At 43.0% G+C, this 16595-nt stretch overlaps 1 protein-coding gene across 3 annotated transcripts in view; it reads left to right on the top strand.

Annotated features, from left to right (window-relative positions):
• nup98 (nucleoporin 98 and 96 precursor) overlaps window positions 1–16595 on the top strand; it is a 78743-nt gene that overhangs the window by 4540 nt on the left and 57608 nt on the right. For all 3 annotated transcript variants that reach the window (XM_041198826.1, XM_041198827.1, XM_041198825.1), the window contains exons 2-7: window positions 6961–7064; window positions 8457–8561; window positions 11452–11628; window positions 12749–12891; window positions 13857–13964; window positions 15381–15564. In XM_041198826.1, the coding sequence (XP_041054760.1) occupies window positions 6989–7064; window positions 8457–8561; window positions 11452–11628; window positions 12749–12891; window positions 13857–13964; window positions 15381–15564 (793 nt within the window). In that variant the 5' untranslated portion in view covers window positions 6961–6988. The remainder of the gene's footprint in view (window positions 1–6960; window positions 7065–8456; window positions 8562–11451; window positions 11629–12748; window positions 12892–13856; window positions 13965–15380; window positions 15565–16595) is intronic.

Below are 16595 nucleotides of genomic sequence, written 5' to 3'. Positions count from 1 at the left end.
AAGATAGGAAAGGGAAAAAAGGATTTGGGTTGGCTTTTTTGGTTAAGGAGAGTATTGCAGTACTGGAGAAAGAGGATGTGTCCGAGGATTCAATGACAGAATTGATTTGGCTAGAGCTAAGGAATAAGAAGGGTGCAGTTACATTGCTCGGTGTAATATATAGACCACCAGCTAGTGGGAAGGATATAGAGGAACAGATCTGTAAGGAAGTTACAGAGAGGTGTAAACATCATAGAGTAGTTATAATGGGGGACTTTAATTACCTGTATATAGATTCAGATAATGGTAGTGTGAGGGGCAAGTGTTCCTAGATTGTGTTCAGGAGAATTTCCTACAGCAGTTTTTGTCCAGTCTAACGAGAAAGGAGGCACTGCTAGACCTGGCTCTTGGGAATGAGATGGGTCAAGTAGGCAAAGTGACAGTGGACATTTAGAGGACAGCGATCATTGTATCATAAGCTTTAGGATGACATTGGTCAATCCAGAGTAAGAATAATCAACTGGCGGAGAGCGGACTTCAATGGGGCAAGAACGGAGCTGGGCCGGATAGACTGGAACCAAAGGTTGACTGTTTAAAACAGTAGCTGAACAATGGGCTACCTTCAGAGAGGAGATGGTTTGAGCACAATCTAGGTATGTTCCCTGAAAAGGGAAGGTTGGACAAACAAACCTAGAGCTCCCTGGATGACCAAGGAGATAGAAATTAAGTTAAAGAAGAAAAAGTGTGCTTATGACAGGTGTCAGGTAGCAAATACAACTAAGAACAAAGCTGTATACTGAAGGTCAGAAGGGATGAGAAGCAAAGAGGGATTTTGAAAAAAGACTAGCAGCTAACATAAAAGGAAATCCCAAAGTATTCTGTAAGCACATCAATAGTAAAAGGGTGGTAAAAGGAGGAGTAGGGCCAATCAGGGACCAAAAGGGGGATTTACACATAGAGGTAAGAGGCATGTCTGATGTCTGTTAAATAAAGACTTTGCATCTGTCTTTACCTAGAGGGTAGATGCTGCACAGACCATGGTGACAGAGGAGGAAACTCAGTCACTAGAAGGGCTTAAAATTGATGAGGAGATATTGGATAAGCTGTCAGTACTTAAAGTTAATAAGGCACTGGGACCGGAAGAGATGCATCCGAGAATATTGAAGGAAGTGAGAGTGGAAATTGCAGAGGCACTGGCAATAATCTTTCAATCTTCCCTGGATTCGGGGTAGGTGCCAGAGAACTGGAGAATTGCAAACATTACGCCCTTGTTCAAAAAAGATTGTACAGATCTGCCCTGCAATTACAGACCAGTCAGTTTAACGTCAATGGTTGGGGAAACTTATAGAAACAATTATTCGGGATAGAATTAACATGGAAAAAGGTGGATTGATTTGGAAGAGTCAGCACAGATTTGTTAAAGGAAAATTATGTCTGTCTAACTTGCTGGAGTTTTTTGAAGCAGTAACAGAGATGGTTGATAAGGGCAAGGTTGTTGATGTGGTGTATATGGACTTCCAAAAGGCATTCGATACAGTACCACACAACAGACTTGAGGAAAGTTATGGGTCTTGAAATAAAAGGGACTGTAGCAACATGGATACAACATTGGCTGAGGGATAGGAAACAGAGAGTAATGGTTAATGGATATTTTTCAGGTTGGAAGAATGTTTGTAGTGAGTTCCTCGGGAGGGTCAGTCCTGGGACCCTTGTTTTTCCTGATATATATAAATCGAGATCTTGGTGTGCAGGGGACAATTTCAAAGTTTGCAGACAGCACAAAGCTTTAGAGAATCAGAAACTGTGTGAAGACCAGTGTAGAACTTCAAAAGGACATTGACACTTTGGTGGAGTGGGCAGAAAGGTGGCAGATGAAGTTGAAAGCGGAGAAATGTGAGGTGATATGCTTTGGTACAAGGAACATGGAGAGACAGTATAAAATAAAGGATACTATTCTAAAGGGTGTGCAGGAGCAGAGAGACCTGGGTGTATGTGTACATAAGTCTTTAAAGGTGGCAGGACATGTAGAGAGAGCTGTTTCTAAAGCACACAGTATTCTAGGCTTCATTAATAGGGGCATAGAGTATAGAAGCAGGGAGGTTATGATGAACTTATATATGACACTGGTTAGACCTCACCTGGAATATTGTGTACAGTTCTGGGTGCCACTGTATAGGAAGGATGTGAATGCATTGGAGAGAGTGCAGAAGAGGTTTACGAGAATTATTCCAGGGATGAGACACTTCAGTTATGGGGAAAGATTGGAAAAGTTAGGACTGTTTTCCTTGGAGAGGAGAAGGCTAAGAGGAGACTTGATAGAAGTTTTCAAAATCATGAGGGGTCTGGACAGAGTAGATAGGGAGAAACTGTTCCCACTTGATTACAGATGGAGAACCAGAGGGCACTGTTTTAAAGTGCTTTGCAAAAGAAGCAAATGCGAGGTGAGAAAAACTTTCACACAGTGAGTAGTTAGGGTTTGGAATGCACTGCCTAGAAGTGTGGTGAAGGCTGGTTCAATTGAAGCATTCAAGATGGCATTGGATGATTTAAATAGAAACAATGTGCAGGGTTATGGAGAAAAGACAGGAAAATGGCACTAAGTTAAAATGCTCACAGAGATGGTGCAGACAAGATGGGCTGAATGGCCTCCTGCTACACCATAAGAATTCTGAATTTTACATTCAGTTCGAGGGAGAGAAGAGTGGTTCCAAGACTTAAATAAGGGCAATTATGAGGGCATGTAAGCAGAACTAGCTAAAGTAAACCAGCAAATGAGGTTAAGGGCTAGGTTAATAGAGATGCAGTGGCAAGCATTTAAGGGGACGTTTCAGAATACACATTATAGATTCATTCCAACAAGAAAGGAAATTTCCAAGGGGAGGACCCACAGTCTGTGGTTAACCAAAAAAGTTTACGATACTATCAAACTTAAAGAAAAAGTATATAATTGTGCAAAGATGGGTGACAGGTCAGAAGATTAGACAGAATATAAAATCGCCAAAGAAAGACTAAAAGATTATTAAGGAGTAAGAGAGAAAGCTAGCTTGAAATATTAAAATGGAGTTTCTGTAGATGTTTAAATAAGAAAAGTTAATAAAGTGAGCGTGGCCCTACAGAAAGTGAGTCTGGGGAATTAATAATGGAAAATGAGGAGATGGTAGATGAACAGGTATGAACGGTCTCCACTATAGAGGATACAAGTAACATCCCAGAAATAACTGAGGGTCAGGAATTAGAAGGGAGGAAGGAACTTGGGGAGAATTGCAAATATCAGGGAAGTGGCACTGAGTAAATTGTTGGAACTGCAGGCTGAAAAATGCCTGGTCCTGATGGGCTTCATCTTAAAAGAAGTGGCTGGTGAGGTATTTGATGCGTTGGTTTTAATTTTCCAAAATACCCTAGATTTGGGGAAGGTTCCGTTAGATTGGAATCTTCCCTTTCTTCAAAAAGATAGGGAGACATAAAACAGGAAACTAAAGGCCACTTAGCCTAACATCTGTCATAGGTAAAATGTTAGAAGCTATTATTAAAGATCTTATGGTAAGGTACTTAGAAAAACGCTTGAAAATCAGGCAGAGTCAACATGGTTTTGTGAAAGGGAAATCATGTTTAACCAATTTATTGGAGCTCTTTGAAGGAATAACATGTGCTGTGGGTAAAGGGGAACCAGTGGATGTACTGTACTTAGATTTCCAGAAAGCATTTGATTAGGCGCCACATCAAAGGTTATTGTGGAAAATAAAAGCTCATGGCGTAGTGGGTAACATATTGGCATGGATAGAAGATTGGCTGGCTGGTTGAAAACAGAGTGGTGTGCCACAGGGATCAGTGCTGGGGCCTCAACTTTTTACAATTTATATAAATGACTTGGATGAAGGGACAGAAGGAATGGTTGCTAAATTTGCTGACAACACAAAGATAGGTGGGAAAGTAAGAGGCAAAGAGGACTTGGGAGGTTGCAAAGGGACATAGGATAAGTGAGTGGGCAAAGATCTGGCAAATAGAGTATAATGTGGAAAAATGTAAAATTGTTCATTTTGGCGGGAAGAATAAAAAAAGAAGCATATTATCTAAATTGTGAGATTGCAGAGCTCTGAGATTCAGAGGGATCTGGGTGTCCTAGTGCATGAATCACAAAAGGTTAGTATGCAGGTACAGCAGGTAATTAGGAAAGCTAATAGAGTGTTATTGTTTATTGTGAGGGGAACTGAATACAAAAGTAGGGAGGTTATGCTTCAGTTGTACGGGTGAGACCACATCTGGAATATTGTGTACAGTAATTTTGTTTTGGATTTCCAGCATCCGCAGTTTTTTGTTTTTATTTATATTTTTATTGTGTACAGTATTGGTCTCCTTCTCAAGGGCAATTAGAAATGGGCAACAAATGCTGGCCTTGTCAGTGATGCACGCACCCCAAGAATGAATTTTAAAAATTGGAAAAATGTTGGAGAAATGCAGTAGCCTGGGAGGATTGTGGGGTTGGAGGAGGTTATAGAAATTCTCTCGCTGCCATGGTGGGATTTGATTTCATGTTTCTACAGCATTAGTGCAGGTGTCTGGATTACTCGCCCAGTATCATTGCCACTATTCTCATTGGTAGTTGTGCATCGTCCTAAGCTCTGAAATTCCTTCTGTAATCTTCTTCATCTCTCTCTCTCTTACAAGTTCACCTCTCACTAATCCTTTAACCACCTCCATTTTAAAATCTGCCTGGAATCTGTGGGCTTTGTCACCTGTTCTTTGGCTCAGTGTCTATTCATTTCTGGTTATCTTCCCTAAGGCTCTTTGGGTTGTTTTTTGGAGTTCAAGGCCTGGTATATTTGGAAGACACTTCATAATTTAAATGTAAGCTATTGTGGCAGCAGTGAATTCTTCAGTGTATTGGCACCAGTAAACTAGAAAACACCGAGCTGCAACCAGTTCACTTAATTAGAGCATAACGAATAGAGGCAGGACTGGAACTTTCAGTCCGTCGAGCCTGCTCTGTCATTCAATACGATCATGGCTGATCTTGGGCATCAACTCCATTTTTCCTCCCAATCCCCATATCCTTTAACTGTAAGACCAAAAATTTTTCTATTCAAGCCTTAAACGTGTTCAATGATGGAGCATCCACAACCCTCTGGGGTAGAGAATTCCAAAGATTTACAACCCTCTGAGTGAAGTAATTTCTCCTCCTCTCAGTCCTAAATATCAGCCCCTTATCTTGAGCCCCTTAGAATCTTGACTGTTTCAATGACATTGCCTCTTGTTCTACTAAATTCCAGAGAATATAAGCCCAGTTTACTGAGTCACTCAGTAGGATAACCCTCTTTCCCAGGGACTAACTTAGTGAACCTTCACTGTACCGCCTCCAATGCAGGTATATCCTTTCTTAAATGTGGAGACCAAAACTGCACAAGGAATTCCAGATGTTCCCTTTACAACTTTAGCAAGACTTCTTTATTCTTGTTCTCCAATCCCCTTGCAGTAAAGGTCAACATGTCATTTGCCTTCCTAATGCTTGCTGCACATGCATGCTTACCTTGTGTTCCTTGTATGACCACGCCAAGTCTCTTTGAACATTGTCATGAAGCTATTAATGTATATATTATGGAAAATATTTTTCTTTTAAAATAGAGGTTTAGTCTGTGGGTGTGTCTTAATTGGATTAAAGACAGCTAGTCTGGGTGTTTTGATATGTACCAGTTTGAGATATAAACAGAGAAAGCATGCATTTGCATTTTTTGAATAGAGCATTCAAGAAGTCGGGTGAAAACTTGATGCTTTTCTAGCAGATACGAAGCAATATGTTTATATTACTAATAAAATTGGTACAATGAAAGGGGTTTCATTGTTAAAAGGTAAAGTTCAAAGAGAATGGTGAGACAATGAGAGTGGTGGTAGGTATAACTTCAGTAGTTTTCGGGTGTGCAGAGCAGAGGCAATGTGAGATCAAAAGGCAGCTGCAAACCTCCAACACAGTGAAAGGAACCTCATTTTGAATTTGTATGGTGAAAATGCTTTGCCTGGTGTTTGGTTAAGTCTATGGGTTGCTGTTGTCTTAATGAAGATTAGTTTGGGGATTTGTTAAAAGTTAGGATAGTAATTTATAGCCATGTGTATATATATATTTTTAACCTGTGTAAATTAATGAAATGTTTCAATTAGCTTAATGTAAAACCTCAAGAACTGATGCCTGATTCCTGAATTTAGAGCCACATCTCAAACACTTAAAATTATAGGTTATGACAGTTGTTTAAAGCTTCCCTCTGGGATTTTTAAACAACTCCGTTTTACCAACTGCATTGGTCATAACATCAACACTTCCAACTTGCTCATCTTTTTAAAAAAACAAGTTCTGCTTTTTATTCTTCCAACCAAAGTGAATAACCTTTCACTTTCTAACATTCTACTCCATCTGCCACCTTGATGCCCACTCATTTAACCTGTCTATATCTCTTTACAGGCTCTGTATCCTCCCCACAGCTTGCATTTCCACCCAGCTTTGTATTGGCAGCAAACTTTGATACATTGCTCTCTGCTTTGTCTAAGTCATTAATGTAGATTGTAAATGGCTGAAGCCTCAGCTGTGATCCTTGAGGTGCTCCACTAGTTACAGACTGGTGACATTAAATTGCACCATTTACCCCCAATCTCTGTTTCCTGTGCATTAACCTATTCTCTAGCCATGCTAATATATTACCACAACACTTGTGTATTAACTTTTTGTGTGACACCTCATTGGTTGCCTAATGGATTACAATGCTCTACTTATGCCTTTTTAAACTACTCCCAATCACCCCCGGTAACAGATCTGTACCTAACACACATACTCCAAGTTTGGAGAGAGAGAATTCTCGTGTTCAGTGTTTCTCGTGGGTTAGAGGGAGACTCTGTCAATATTTCACTCCTTATACTGAAATCCTCAGGGCAGCGTTGTTAGGCGTTTTTGATATTCTAGGTGATTGATTCCTCCGCTGGGTCTGTTTTTCTCCACAGTCACCTGTGATCTTCATAACCTGGCAAGATGTTTAATAAGTCACAGTTTGGCACGCCCACCTTCGGCAACACCAGTGGATTCACCACGTCAGCATTCGGACAAAGTAAGTTCACTCTCTGCGTTTTGTTTTCAGGAAGTGGGTGAAGTGAGCATTGACTATCATTGGCTGGTCAGCATGCCACATAGTGTGGGACTGAAGTCACAATTTAGACCGGACCAAGTAAGGACACCAGCTTCCCTTCCCTGAAAGATGCCAGTTAACCAGCTGGGTCTTCACAACAGTCCAGCAGCCAGTCGATGAGTCTGATGTCAACGTTCACTGTCAACTGCACTCAACATGGCTGGTCAGCAACCTGGAAGCTATTGTACAAGTCACTCAGGCTTCTCCTCCCCTGATGCTGCGTGTGTGCTGCTTTGTGAAACTGTGTGTGAAGGTACCCCTGCACACTGGGCTGGATAGGCCATACACAATGAAAAGTGGTGGGGACAGTCTTCTCAGCATCTATCCTGTTATTGCCTCTGAGAATCTTGTATGTTTCAATGTGATCCCCTCTCATTCTATATAGGCCCATTCTACTCCATCTGTCAGGACAGCCTTCTCAGCCCAGAAATTATTCTCACCAACCTTTGTAGCACCTTCTCTCAAAGGCAAGTTGCTTCTTCCTTGGTTAAGGGGGCCAGTTCTGTACACTAAAGGACGTTCATGATAATGTTGGAGTTTTGGAACAGTCGGCCACTTCCTGGACACTTTTTTACTGATACCGGATCATTTGCCCAAATTTATTTAAGACTGAAATTGAAATTCTCAAACTGGGAAATGATCTTGTCTTCTCTGACCTAATAGTTCAGTGCTGTAACCACTGCACCACACACAATCTCCGTTACACCAATCTCCTCACTGTTCTTGGGGCAGGGGTCAGGTTAAAGGGTTCCTTTTATTGCAGGAGACTGCCTAGGTTGAAAAGGTGGAATTGAGCGAAATCTGCTGGTGGTGTTGCCAAGGCTGGACTTGGAAGTCTGTAGATTGGAGTAGCAGGACAAGTTTTTCACTCTTTACATTTCTCTCCTGAGGTGGGTGGAAGTAAAAATCCTCCATATCCCTCCCTCAGTTCTTTTGCCAATTAGCTTAAATCTGTGGCCTGGGCTTACCTACCACTGGAAACACTTTCCCTTTATCAAAATGTCGCTATTAAACCCCCCCTCCATTAGCCTCATAGGCCTAAGGAAAAAACACTCCCAGCACTTTTGGAATCCTGGACATGGGAGGGCTGTGGCCGCTCAGTTGTTGAGTTTGTCGCGATTGGAGTTTTAGATGCTAAGGGTATCGAGAGATTTGGGGGTAAGACGGGAAAGTGGAGTTAAGGATGATGGTCGACCATAATCTTATTAAGTGATGGAGCAGACTGGAGGGAGTGAATGGCCCACTCCTCTTTCTTATGTTCTCTGGTCACCTCCACAGCAGGAACCTAAAGGCCTGTGATTTCCTGTTTTTCAGATACGGCTACTCCAGGGTTTGGTGGATTCGGTGCAGCCACAGCCGGATTTGGTGCAGCCACTAATACTGGTGGTGGACTCTTTGGGAGCACTCAAAACAAACCAGGTGGGGAATGGGTTCTCGTTCTACTGCTTCTTGCTAACCTTTGATTGTGATGTTTTTGACCATGGACAAAGAAAGCTGTGTTTCCTACATTCCAACAGTGACTATACTTCATAACAAATAGATTATATGGTTATATGTTATGTTGGTTGAAGATTAAGGCTGACAATTGGAAACGGCATTTAAACCCTTTTAATTATGTGTTCATAAGATGCGATTCCTCTCCCTGTTTTGCAAGAAAGCTTCGAATCACCCCCATGGTGTGGCACTGGAATCATGTAAACTAGACTGGGTGGGGTTGGCTACTGGATATCAGTGAAGAGGCTGGGTTTTTGCCAAGGTGCCAGCTCTGGCTAGCAGTCTTGCCTCCTGAATCCGACGGTCGTGGGTTCAAATCTCACTCCAGGCCTTGAACACAAAATAATAGGATCTCAGTGCAGTACCGAGAGTGTTTCTGTGTACTGTTGAAGAGGCAGCCTTTCAGATGAGGGGGATGGTAAGAGGAGGAAAAGGCATCCATGGTTAAGCAAGGAAGTTAAAAGATAACTTAAAGGCAAAAACTAAGCCATACCAAATTGCAAAGGTCAGTGACAGGTTGAAAGATTGGGAAACTTTTAAAGATCAACAGAGGGTGACCAAAAAAATAATAAAAAGAGCAAAGGTAAATTATGAAAGAAAACTAGCGCAAAATGTAAAAACTGATAGCAAAAGCTTCTACAAGTATATAAAAGGAAAGAGAGTAGCTAAAGTGAATGTTGGTCCCTTGGAGGACCAGACTGGGGAGTTAATAATGGGGAACGCAGAAATGGTAGACACTTAATCAATATTTTGCCTCAGTTTTCACAGTGGAGGACACTAGTACCACCCCAATAGTAGCAGGTAGTGCAGAGGCTATAGAGAAGGAGGAACTTAGAACAATCGCCATCACTAGAGAAAAAGTACTGAGCAAACTATTGGGATTAAAGGGTGACAAGTCCCCAGGACCTGATGGCTACATCCCAGGGTCTTAAAGGAAGCGGAGATAGTGGATGCATTGGCTATAATATTCCAAAATTCCCTGGATTCTGGAAAGGTTCCAGTGGATTGGAAAAATGCTAATTTATTCAAAAAGTTGGGGAGGCAGAAAGTCGGAAACTATAGACCAGTTAGTTTAACGTCTGTCATTGGGAAATTGTTGGAATGCATTATTAATGAAGTAGTAATGGGGCATTTGGAAAGTCAAAATGCAATCCATCAGGGTCAGCATGGTTTTATGAAGAGTAAATCATGTTTGACTAATTTGCTAGTGTTCTTTGAAGATGTAACAAGCAAAGTGGATAATGGGGATCCTGTAGATGTAGTATATCTGGACTTCCAGAAGGCCTTTGATAAGGTGCCGCTCAAGAGATTAATACACAAGATAAGATCACACGGCGCTAGGGGTAATATATTAGCTTGGATAGTGGATTGGCTAACCAATTGAAAGCAGAGAGTCGGGATAAATGGGTCTTTTTCTGGATGGCAAGCTTTAACTATTCGGGTACCACGGGGTTCGGTCCTTAGGCCCCAACTATTTACAATCTATATTAATGACTTGGATTCAGGGGTAGAAGGTACTATAGCTAAATTTGCAGATGACACCAAAATAGGTGGGAAAGTAAGTTGCATTGAAGAAATAAGAAATTTACAAATGGATATAGACAGGTTAAGTGAATGGGCCAAAATTTGGCAGATGGAGTTTAACGTGGATAAGTGTGAGATTATCCCTTTTGGTTGGAAAAATGAAAAGGCGACTTATTATTTAAATGGAGAGAAACTTCAGAATGCTTCAGTACAGAGGGATCTGGGTGTCCTCGTGCATGAATCACTGAAAGCTAGTCTGCAGGTACAGCAGGTAATAAGGAAGGCAAATGGAATTTTGGCATTTATTGTTAAAGGAATAGAATATAAAAATAGGGAAGTGTTGTTGCAACTGTACAAGGCTTGGTGAGCCCACACCTGGAGTACTGTGCACAGTTTTGGTCCCCTTACTTAAGGAAGGATGTAGTTGCATTGGAGGCGGTTCAGAGGAGGTTCACTAGATTGATTCCAGAGATGCGGGGCTTGTCTTATGAGGAGAGATTGAGCAGTCTAAGCCTATACTCACTAGAGTTTAGAAGGATGAGAGGAGATCTAATTGAGGTATATAAGATGCTAAAGGGGATAGACAAAGTAGACATGGAGTGGATGTTTCCCCTTGTGGGCCATTCTAGAACGAGAGGCCATAGTTTTAGGCTAAGAGGTGATGGATTTAAATCAGAGATAAGGAGGAATTACTTAAAGGGTCGTGAATTTGTGGAAGTCACTACCTCAGAGTGCAGTGGATGCCGGGAGGTTGAATAAATTTAAGGAGATAGACAGATTTTTAATTAGTAAGGGGTTGAAAGGTTATGGGGAGAGGGTGGGAAATTGGAGTTGAGGCCAAAATGAGATCAGCCATGATCGTATTGAATGGCGGAGCAGGCTCAAGGGGCTCGATTGTCTACTCCCAGTTCTTATGTTCTTATGAAGCATTAAGCCATGGCCCTGTCTGCTCACTTGGATGGATGTGAAAGATCCTTGGACACTCTTTCAAAGAAGAGCAGGGCATTTCCCTGTGCTCTGGCCAATATTTATCCCTCAAACAATGTTGTAAAAAACAGATGATCACCCCTGTTTGAGAGCTTCCTGTGTGAAAATTACCATGGTGACTACACTTCAAAAGTACTGTAAAGTGCTTTGGGACATCTTAAGGTTATGAAAAGTGCTATATAAATGCAAGTTATTTCTTTCCAACTGTAAAACATCTTTGTTTCTTATATTGAGCACAAACTCATCACATCAACTGCCACATGCTCTGTTGTCAAACCTGCTAACATCTTGGTTATCTTTCTAGGAGGACTGTTCGGCTCCAATAGTTTTGGGCAGCCGGCAACATCATCCACCAATGCCGGCTTTGGTTTTGGCACGCCGACATCCAACAGCTTGTTTGGGGGCGCGACCACCGGGGGCCTCTTCTCTAATCAGCAGAGCAATGCCTTCACACAGAGCAAGCCTGCCGGAGGCTTTGGAAGTAAGCATGGCTTTTGTCAGGGATTGGGGAGCAGAGAAGGCAGATTTATCTTGGCCTTGACTACTTCACGTAGCCTCTGTTCCAGGGCAGCACTGCATTATCAGAGACACAAGACGCCTCAAACGAGCCTGGGTTTGGATGTTCATTTGAGCATTACAGGTCCCATGCCTACTCTGAAGAGTTCTCCCTGGGTACCGGTGCAATTTACCTACCTCAGCTAACTGCCCTGGGGAAACTTTGTCATCTCCTTGCTGGATTTTATTGCAACACCAGGTGGCTGCACAGTTGGCATACGAGGTGGTCGCTGCACGATAATTCATTGAATGTGAAGAGTTGTAGCGAGTCTGGTGCATGCATGGCCTTCCTGGTATGGTCTGGTCGGAGGCATGATGGGCTGAATTTGGAGGTTTAGCCATGGCCCAGTGGGTACCACTGTCGCAACTCTTAGTCAGAACATCGTAAGTACAAGTCCCAGTCCAGACACTTGAGTCATAATCTCCAAGCTGACACTGCTGGTGTAAATCTGAGAGAATGCTATACTGTCTTTCAGAGGAGACATTAAACCAAGGCCCCATCTGCCCTCTTGGGTGAATGTAAAAAAAAAAAATCCCATGGTCAATATTTCGAAGAAGAGCACGCGAGTCCTTCCTGGTGACCTGGCTAATACTTATCTAGTTATTTATTTGATTGCTGTTTGTGGGATCTTACTGTGTGAAAATTGGCTGCCGTGTTTCCTGCATTGCATCAATGAATACATTTCAGAAGTACTTCATTGGCTGGAAAGTGCCCTGGGGTATCGTGAATGGAGCTATTTAAATTTATGTCCTTTTTTATGTTGTTGTTTAAGCGCCTCTGAGAGTTGGAAGTTCCCCAGGTACTGTCTGTTGCGTACAGCCTGTTCATCTTCTGTGAGCCCTTTTCACAGTCTGGCTTTAAATCCAGTGCTGAGCAACTTGAGTTCACAGTGGTGAACTTGGAGCCTTACCTCCGGAGTGGCAGGGTTCATGGTTCATGCGGGCGATAGCAGAGGGGTGAGCAGAACACGTGCTGCGATGTGCAAGGGCACTCATAATATTTGTGTACTCGGGGGAATTCAGCGTCTCCGTGCTCCTGTTTTCAGCTTTCGGAACCAGCACGACTGGAGGCGGCCTATTCGGCACCACCAGCACAGCCTCTAATCCTTTCGGCGGGACCTCGGCGACTTTGTTTGGGGGAACTACCTTCAGCACGGCTGCCCCTACAGGAACTACTGTTAAATTCAACGTGAGTACGATGTGGTCTTTTGGGGGTGGGGGGGGTCGAGACTTCTGCAGTGCTGAACTGTGCACTTTTTCTTTTCATTCTTTCATGGGATGTGGGTGTTGCTGGCAAGGCCAGCATTTGTTGCCCATCCCTAACTGCCCTTTCTGGGCCATTTCAGAGGGCAGTTAAGAGTCCTCCGCAATGCTGTAGATCTGGAGTCACATGTAGGCCAGACCAGGTAAGGACGGCAGATTTCCTCCCCGAAAGGACATTAGTGAACCAGATGGGTTTTGATGACAATCGATGATAGTTTCATGGTCACCACTACTGAGACCAGCTTTCAATTCTAGATTTTATTCATTGAATTTAAATTCTAAGTACCATGGTGGGACTTGAGCCCCTACCCCGAGAGTGACATTACCACTACACCACCATCTCCCCAAGTTTTCCACTGTTTTAAGTGGGGTAAATTAGATGCTGTGCAAGTTGAGGGTAGAGAAAGGAGTTGCAGTGGATATTTAGCCTTGTAGCAGTATATTGTAGCCCATGGCCCAGGGACACTTATTAGCACTCAGTCGTAAAATACGTGTTGATCCTACTCCGAGCACCGAGTCGGAAGCTAACAGCTACATTATTCTGAGACTGCATTGGGAATTTCTGAACTGGCTGATGGCATGTTTTAATAATTATCGCCTCTCAACTGGTGTCAGATTGAGAGCAGGAAATGCTGAACAATGTGAATTTGGGCAGCTCTACCAGCCAACCATTGTGGTACTGAGAGAGTCGAGTTGCCAGGTCCCAGCTTGAATCGGCAGACCTCCGGGTGAGCTGTTTACAGGCAGGATGTCGGGGGAAGTGAGGCGGTGTAAGGGAGGTGGAGTTTATTTTCAACAGACTTTAGTTGCTTAAAGCTCTGCACAGTATCTCATCCAAGTGCTGTGCTGCATTAATTCCACTATATTTGTTTGCCTTTCATATACCTGCAGCCCCCAACAGGCACAGACACAATGGTGAAGTCTGGAGTCAGCACTAACATTAGCACCAAACACCAGTGTATCACAGCCATGAAGGAGTATGAGACCAAGTCACTGGAGGTGAGTACCTTTGTGGAAGTGGTTTCTGGTAAGAATAGCATTCATTACTCATGCGTAATATTACGATCCCTATAGAGACTGATGACTTTTAAAGGAATTTCCATGACACCAATGGAAAGAAAACAGATGGACAGGATTTCACTTTCTAAAAATTATACTCTCAATGAGCCAACTAAAATCAACATACATCAACCATTAATAGGCAAACAATACTTCAAATCAAAAGGTAAATTTCACCTTAAACGTCCATACAACAACAATATGCCTCGCATGGTTTCAAGCACTTGCATCACTTCCAACACAAATGTGTTGCCAAATGCAATCCCTGTCTTTCCAACCCGACCTCCGGCATATGAGATTGCTCGCATCCCACTCAATGGATTTGCCCCTCAAATTGCTTTCATTGGCAGCTGTGTTCCATTCAAAGTTCTCGGAAACGGTCAATATCCAAGCAGCACCTGCTGCGGAACCTCCATAGTTAGGTTCATTAGCTAGGTTCATTACACTCTTGATGGCACAGAATCCCCAGAGACTCCCTTTCCTGAATCCCTTAAACGGTCTGGGTGACTTTGGCAAATCTGAAACAGCAGCAGTAAGTGTCTTGTCCACTCCACAATCCCTGCTCTCCCTGTCTTCAGCTCTGTCCTTTCTAATTGTATAACACACACAGTAATACAGTCTGTGCTCTATTCTTAAAGTTTTCTCCCTATTCTTCTGCAGGATCTGTTCTGAACTGCAGTTCTGATACCATTTGTAATCCCTAAATAGCTGTCTATTTACCCTTTGCCTTTTAGCTTTCATACCCATAGCAACCTTGGGTCACATGGGTATTTCTCAGAAGTCTAATGAATTCACACCCAGGAAAACTAATTATCCCCTTTGCAGAACTATCCTAGTTTCATTTGGTCTTAAAGGGGCCTTCCAAAAAACAAAATATAGGCTTTTCCAAAAAGCATATGGATCATAGTAGTTATGCAATTTTATACAACTTGGTAGGTCAACCACGGTACAGGACCAGAGACACATATAGAACGAGACTGGGAAGGATGGCAAGTTTCCTTCAGTAAAGGACATGAGCGAATCCTCTGGAATTTTAGAACAATCTAACAGCTCCAGGGTCATTTTAACTGGAGCCAAGTTTTTATTGATAGATTTAAAGCGAAACTGAATTTGTATTCCCAAAACTGCTGTGCTAGGAAGTGAACTCATGTTCTTTGGATTACTAGTGCAGGCCTCTGGATTCCCAGTCTAGTAACATTCTCACTACACTGCCTTACTCTCCATCATACTGAATTAACTGATCTCGGCACCTTTAGGCTAAAGAATGGAGCGATAAATCAAATAGGATTCCTATTCCTGATCACTGACAGCTTATTCTTCCCCCATTAACACTTTGTGCGATTTTGCTTTGTCCAGGAGCTACGTTTGGAGGATTACACAGCTGGCCGTAAAGGACCACAGGCCCCCCTTGGGGGAGGTGGTGGTCTGTTTGGCACCTCGACTGCAACATCCAGCGCTGGCACTGGGCTATTTGGAGCTACTCCAGCAAACCCAACTGGAGGATTCAACTTCGGACAGCCCAAAACTGGCTTTGGAGCAAGTGAGTTCATTGACTGTTCAGAATGGGCTGCAGCCTGGTACATTCCAAATTGGTGCTTTCATTTACGGGAGATATGTGGGGGGAGTTGCACATTTCAGAGTACTGAGGGGTAAGATGATGGTTAAATCTGAGGTCCCTACAATATGGATGTGTGGCATCAATGTGTTAATTAATTCCCTCCTACCTCCTCATGCTGATATTAATGTCGTTCTATTTATGCCCAGTTCCAGTAACTCCCTGATACTTTGCCCATGTGCCATTTATCCAGCTCTGGATAGAGTATTGGAAGGAAGTTTGGCCATTGCAGATGGTTAACCGAGTGAGACCCTGTCCTGGATGTCCCCCCTCATCTTCAACTTATCCAGAACTCAGCTGTCTATATACTTACTCGCACCAGTCCTGTTCACCCAGCGCCCCTGGTACTCACTGACCTCCATTGGTCCTGGCCTGCCAGTGCCTCCATTTTTAAAATTCTCCTCTTACTTTCAAATCTCTCCACAGCTTTGCCAACCCCCATCTCTGCAGCTCACCCAACCCCGCTACCTTCTGATGTCTCTGCACTGCTGCAATTCTGACTTGCTGATCCCCAATTTACTCACTCCACCATTAGTGGCCATGCCTTCAGCTGTCTGTGCCCTAAGCTTTGGGATTCCCTCCCTAAACCTCTCTGCCTCTGTGCCCCTCTCTCTCATCCTCCTTGGATTTCCTTCTACGGCCTGTGCCCGATTTTGTTTTGATAACTCTCCTGTGGAGTATCTTGGGACATTTTGCACCATTATGTGCACATTGTTGTTTTGAGCAGGGATGCTCAGTGAATGAGCAGAAACAGTAACTGTCTCCCTCCTGCTCCACTTCCACAAGCCCAAATAGTGTAGGGGCTAATTCATGCACTGAAAATACTGTCCACGTGCAGATTGGCTAACTCCACATAGATTGGGAATTGAACTGTGCGCTTTCCTGGGCTCTAGTTCTCAACTGCTCACTCCCTTGAGCAGCTGGAATCATTAGGGATCTTTATTTTGGGTTTGTTC

The sequence above is a fragment of the Carcharodon carcharias genome, chromosome 11, assembly GCF_017639515.1.
Source record: "Carcharodon carcharias isolate sCarCar2 chromosome 11, sCarCar2.pri, whole genome shotgun sequence".
In the NCBI taxonomy this organism is placed as follows: domain Eukaryota; kingdom Metazoa; phylum Chordata; class Chondrichthyes; order Lamniformes; family Lamnidae; genus Carcharodon; species Carcharodon carcharias.
Note: the sequence above shows the minus strand (reverse complement) of the source record. Positions and strands in the feature narration are given on the sequence as shown.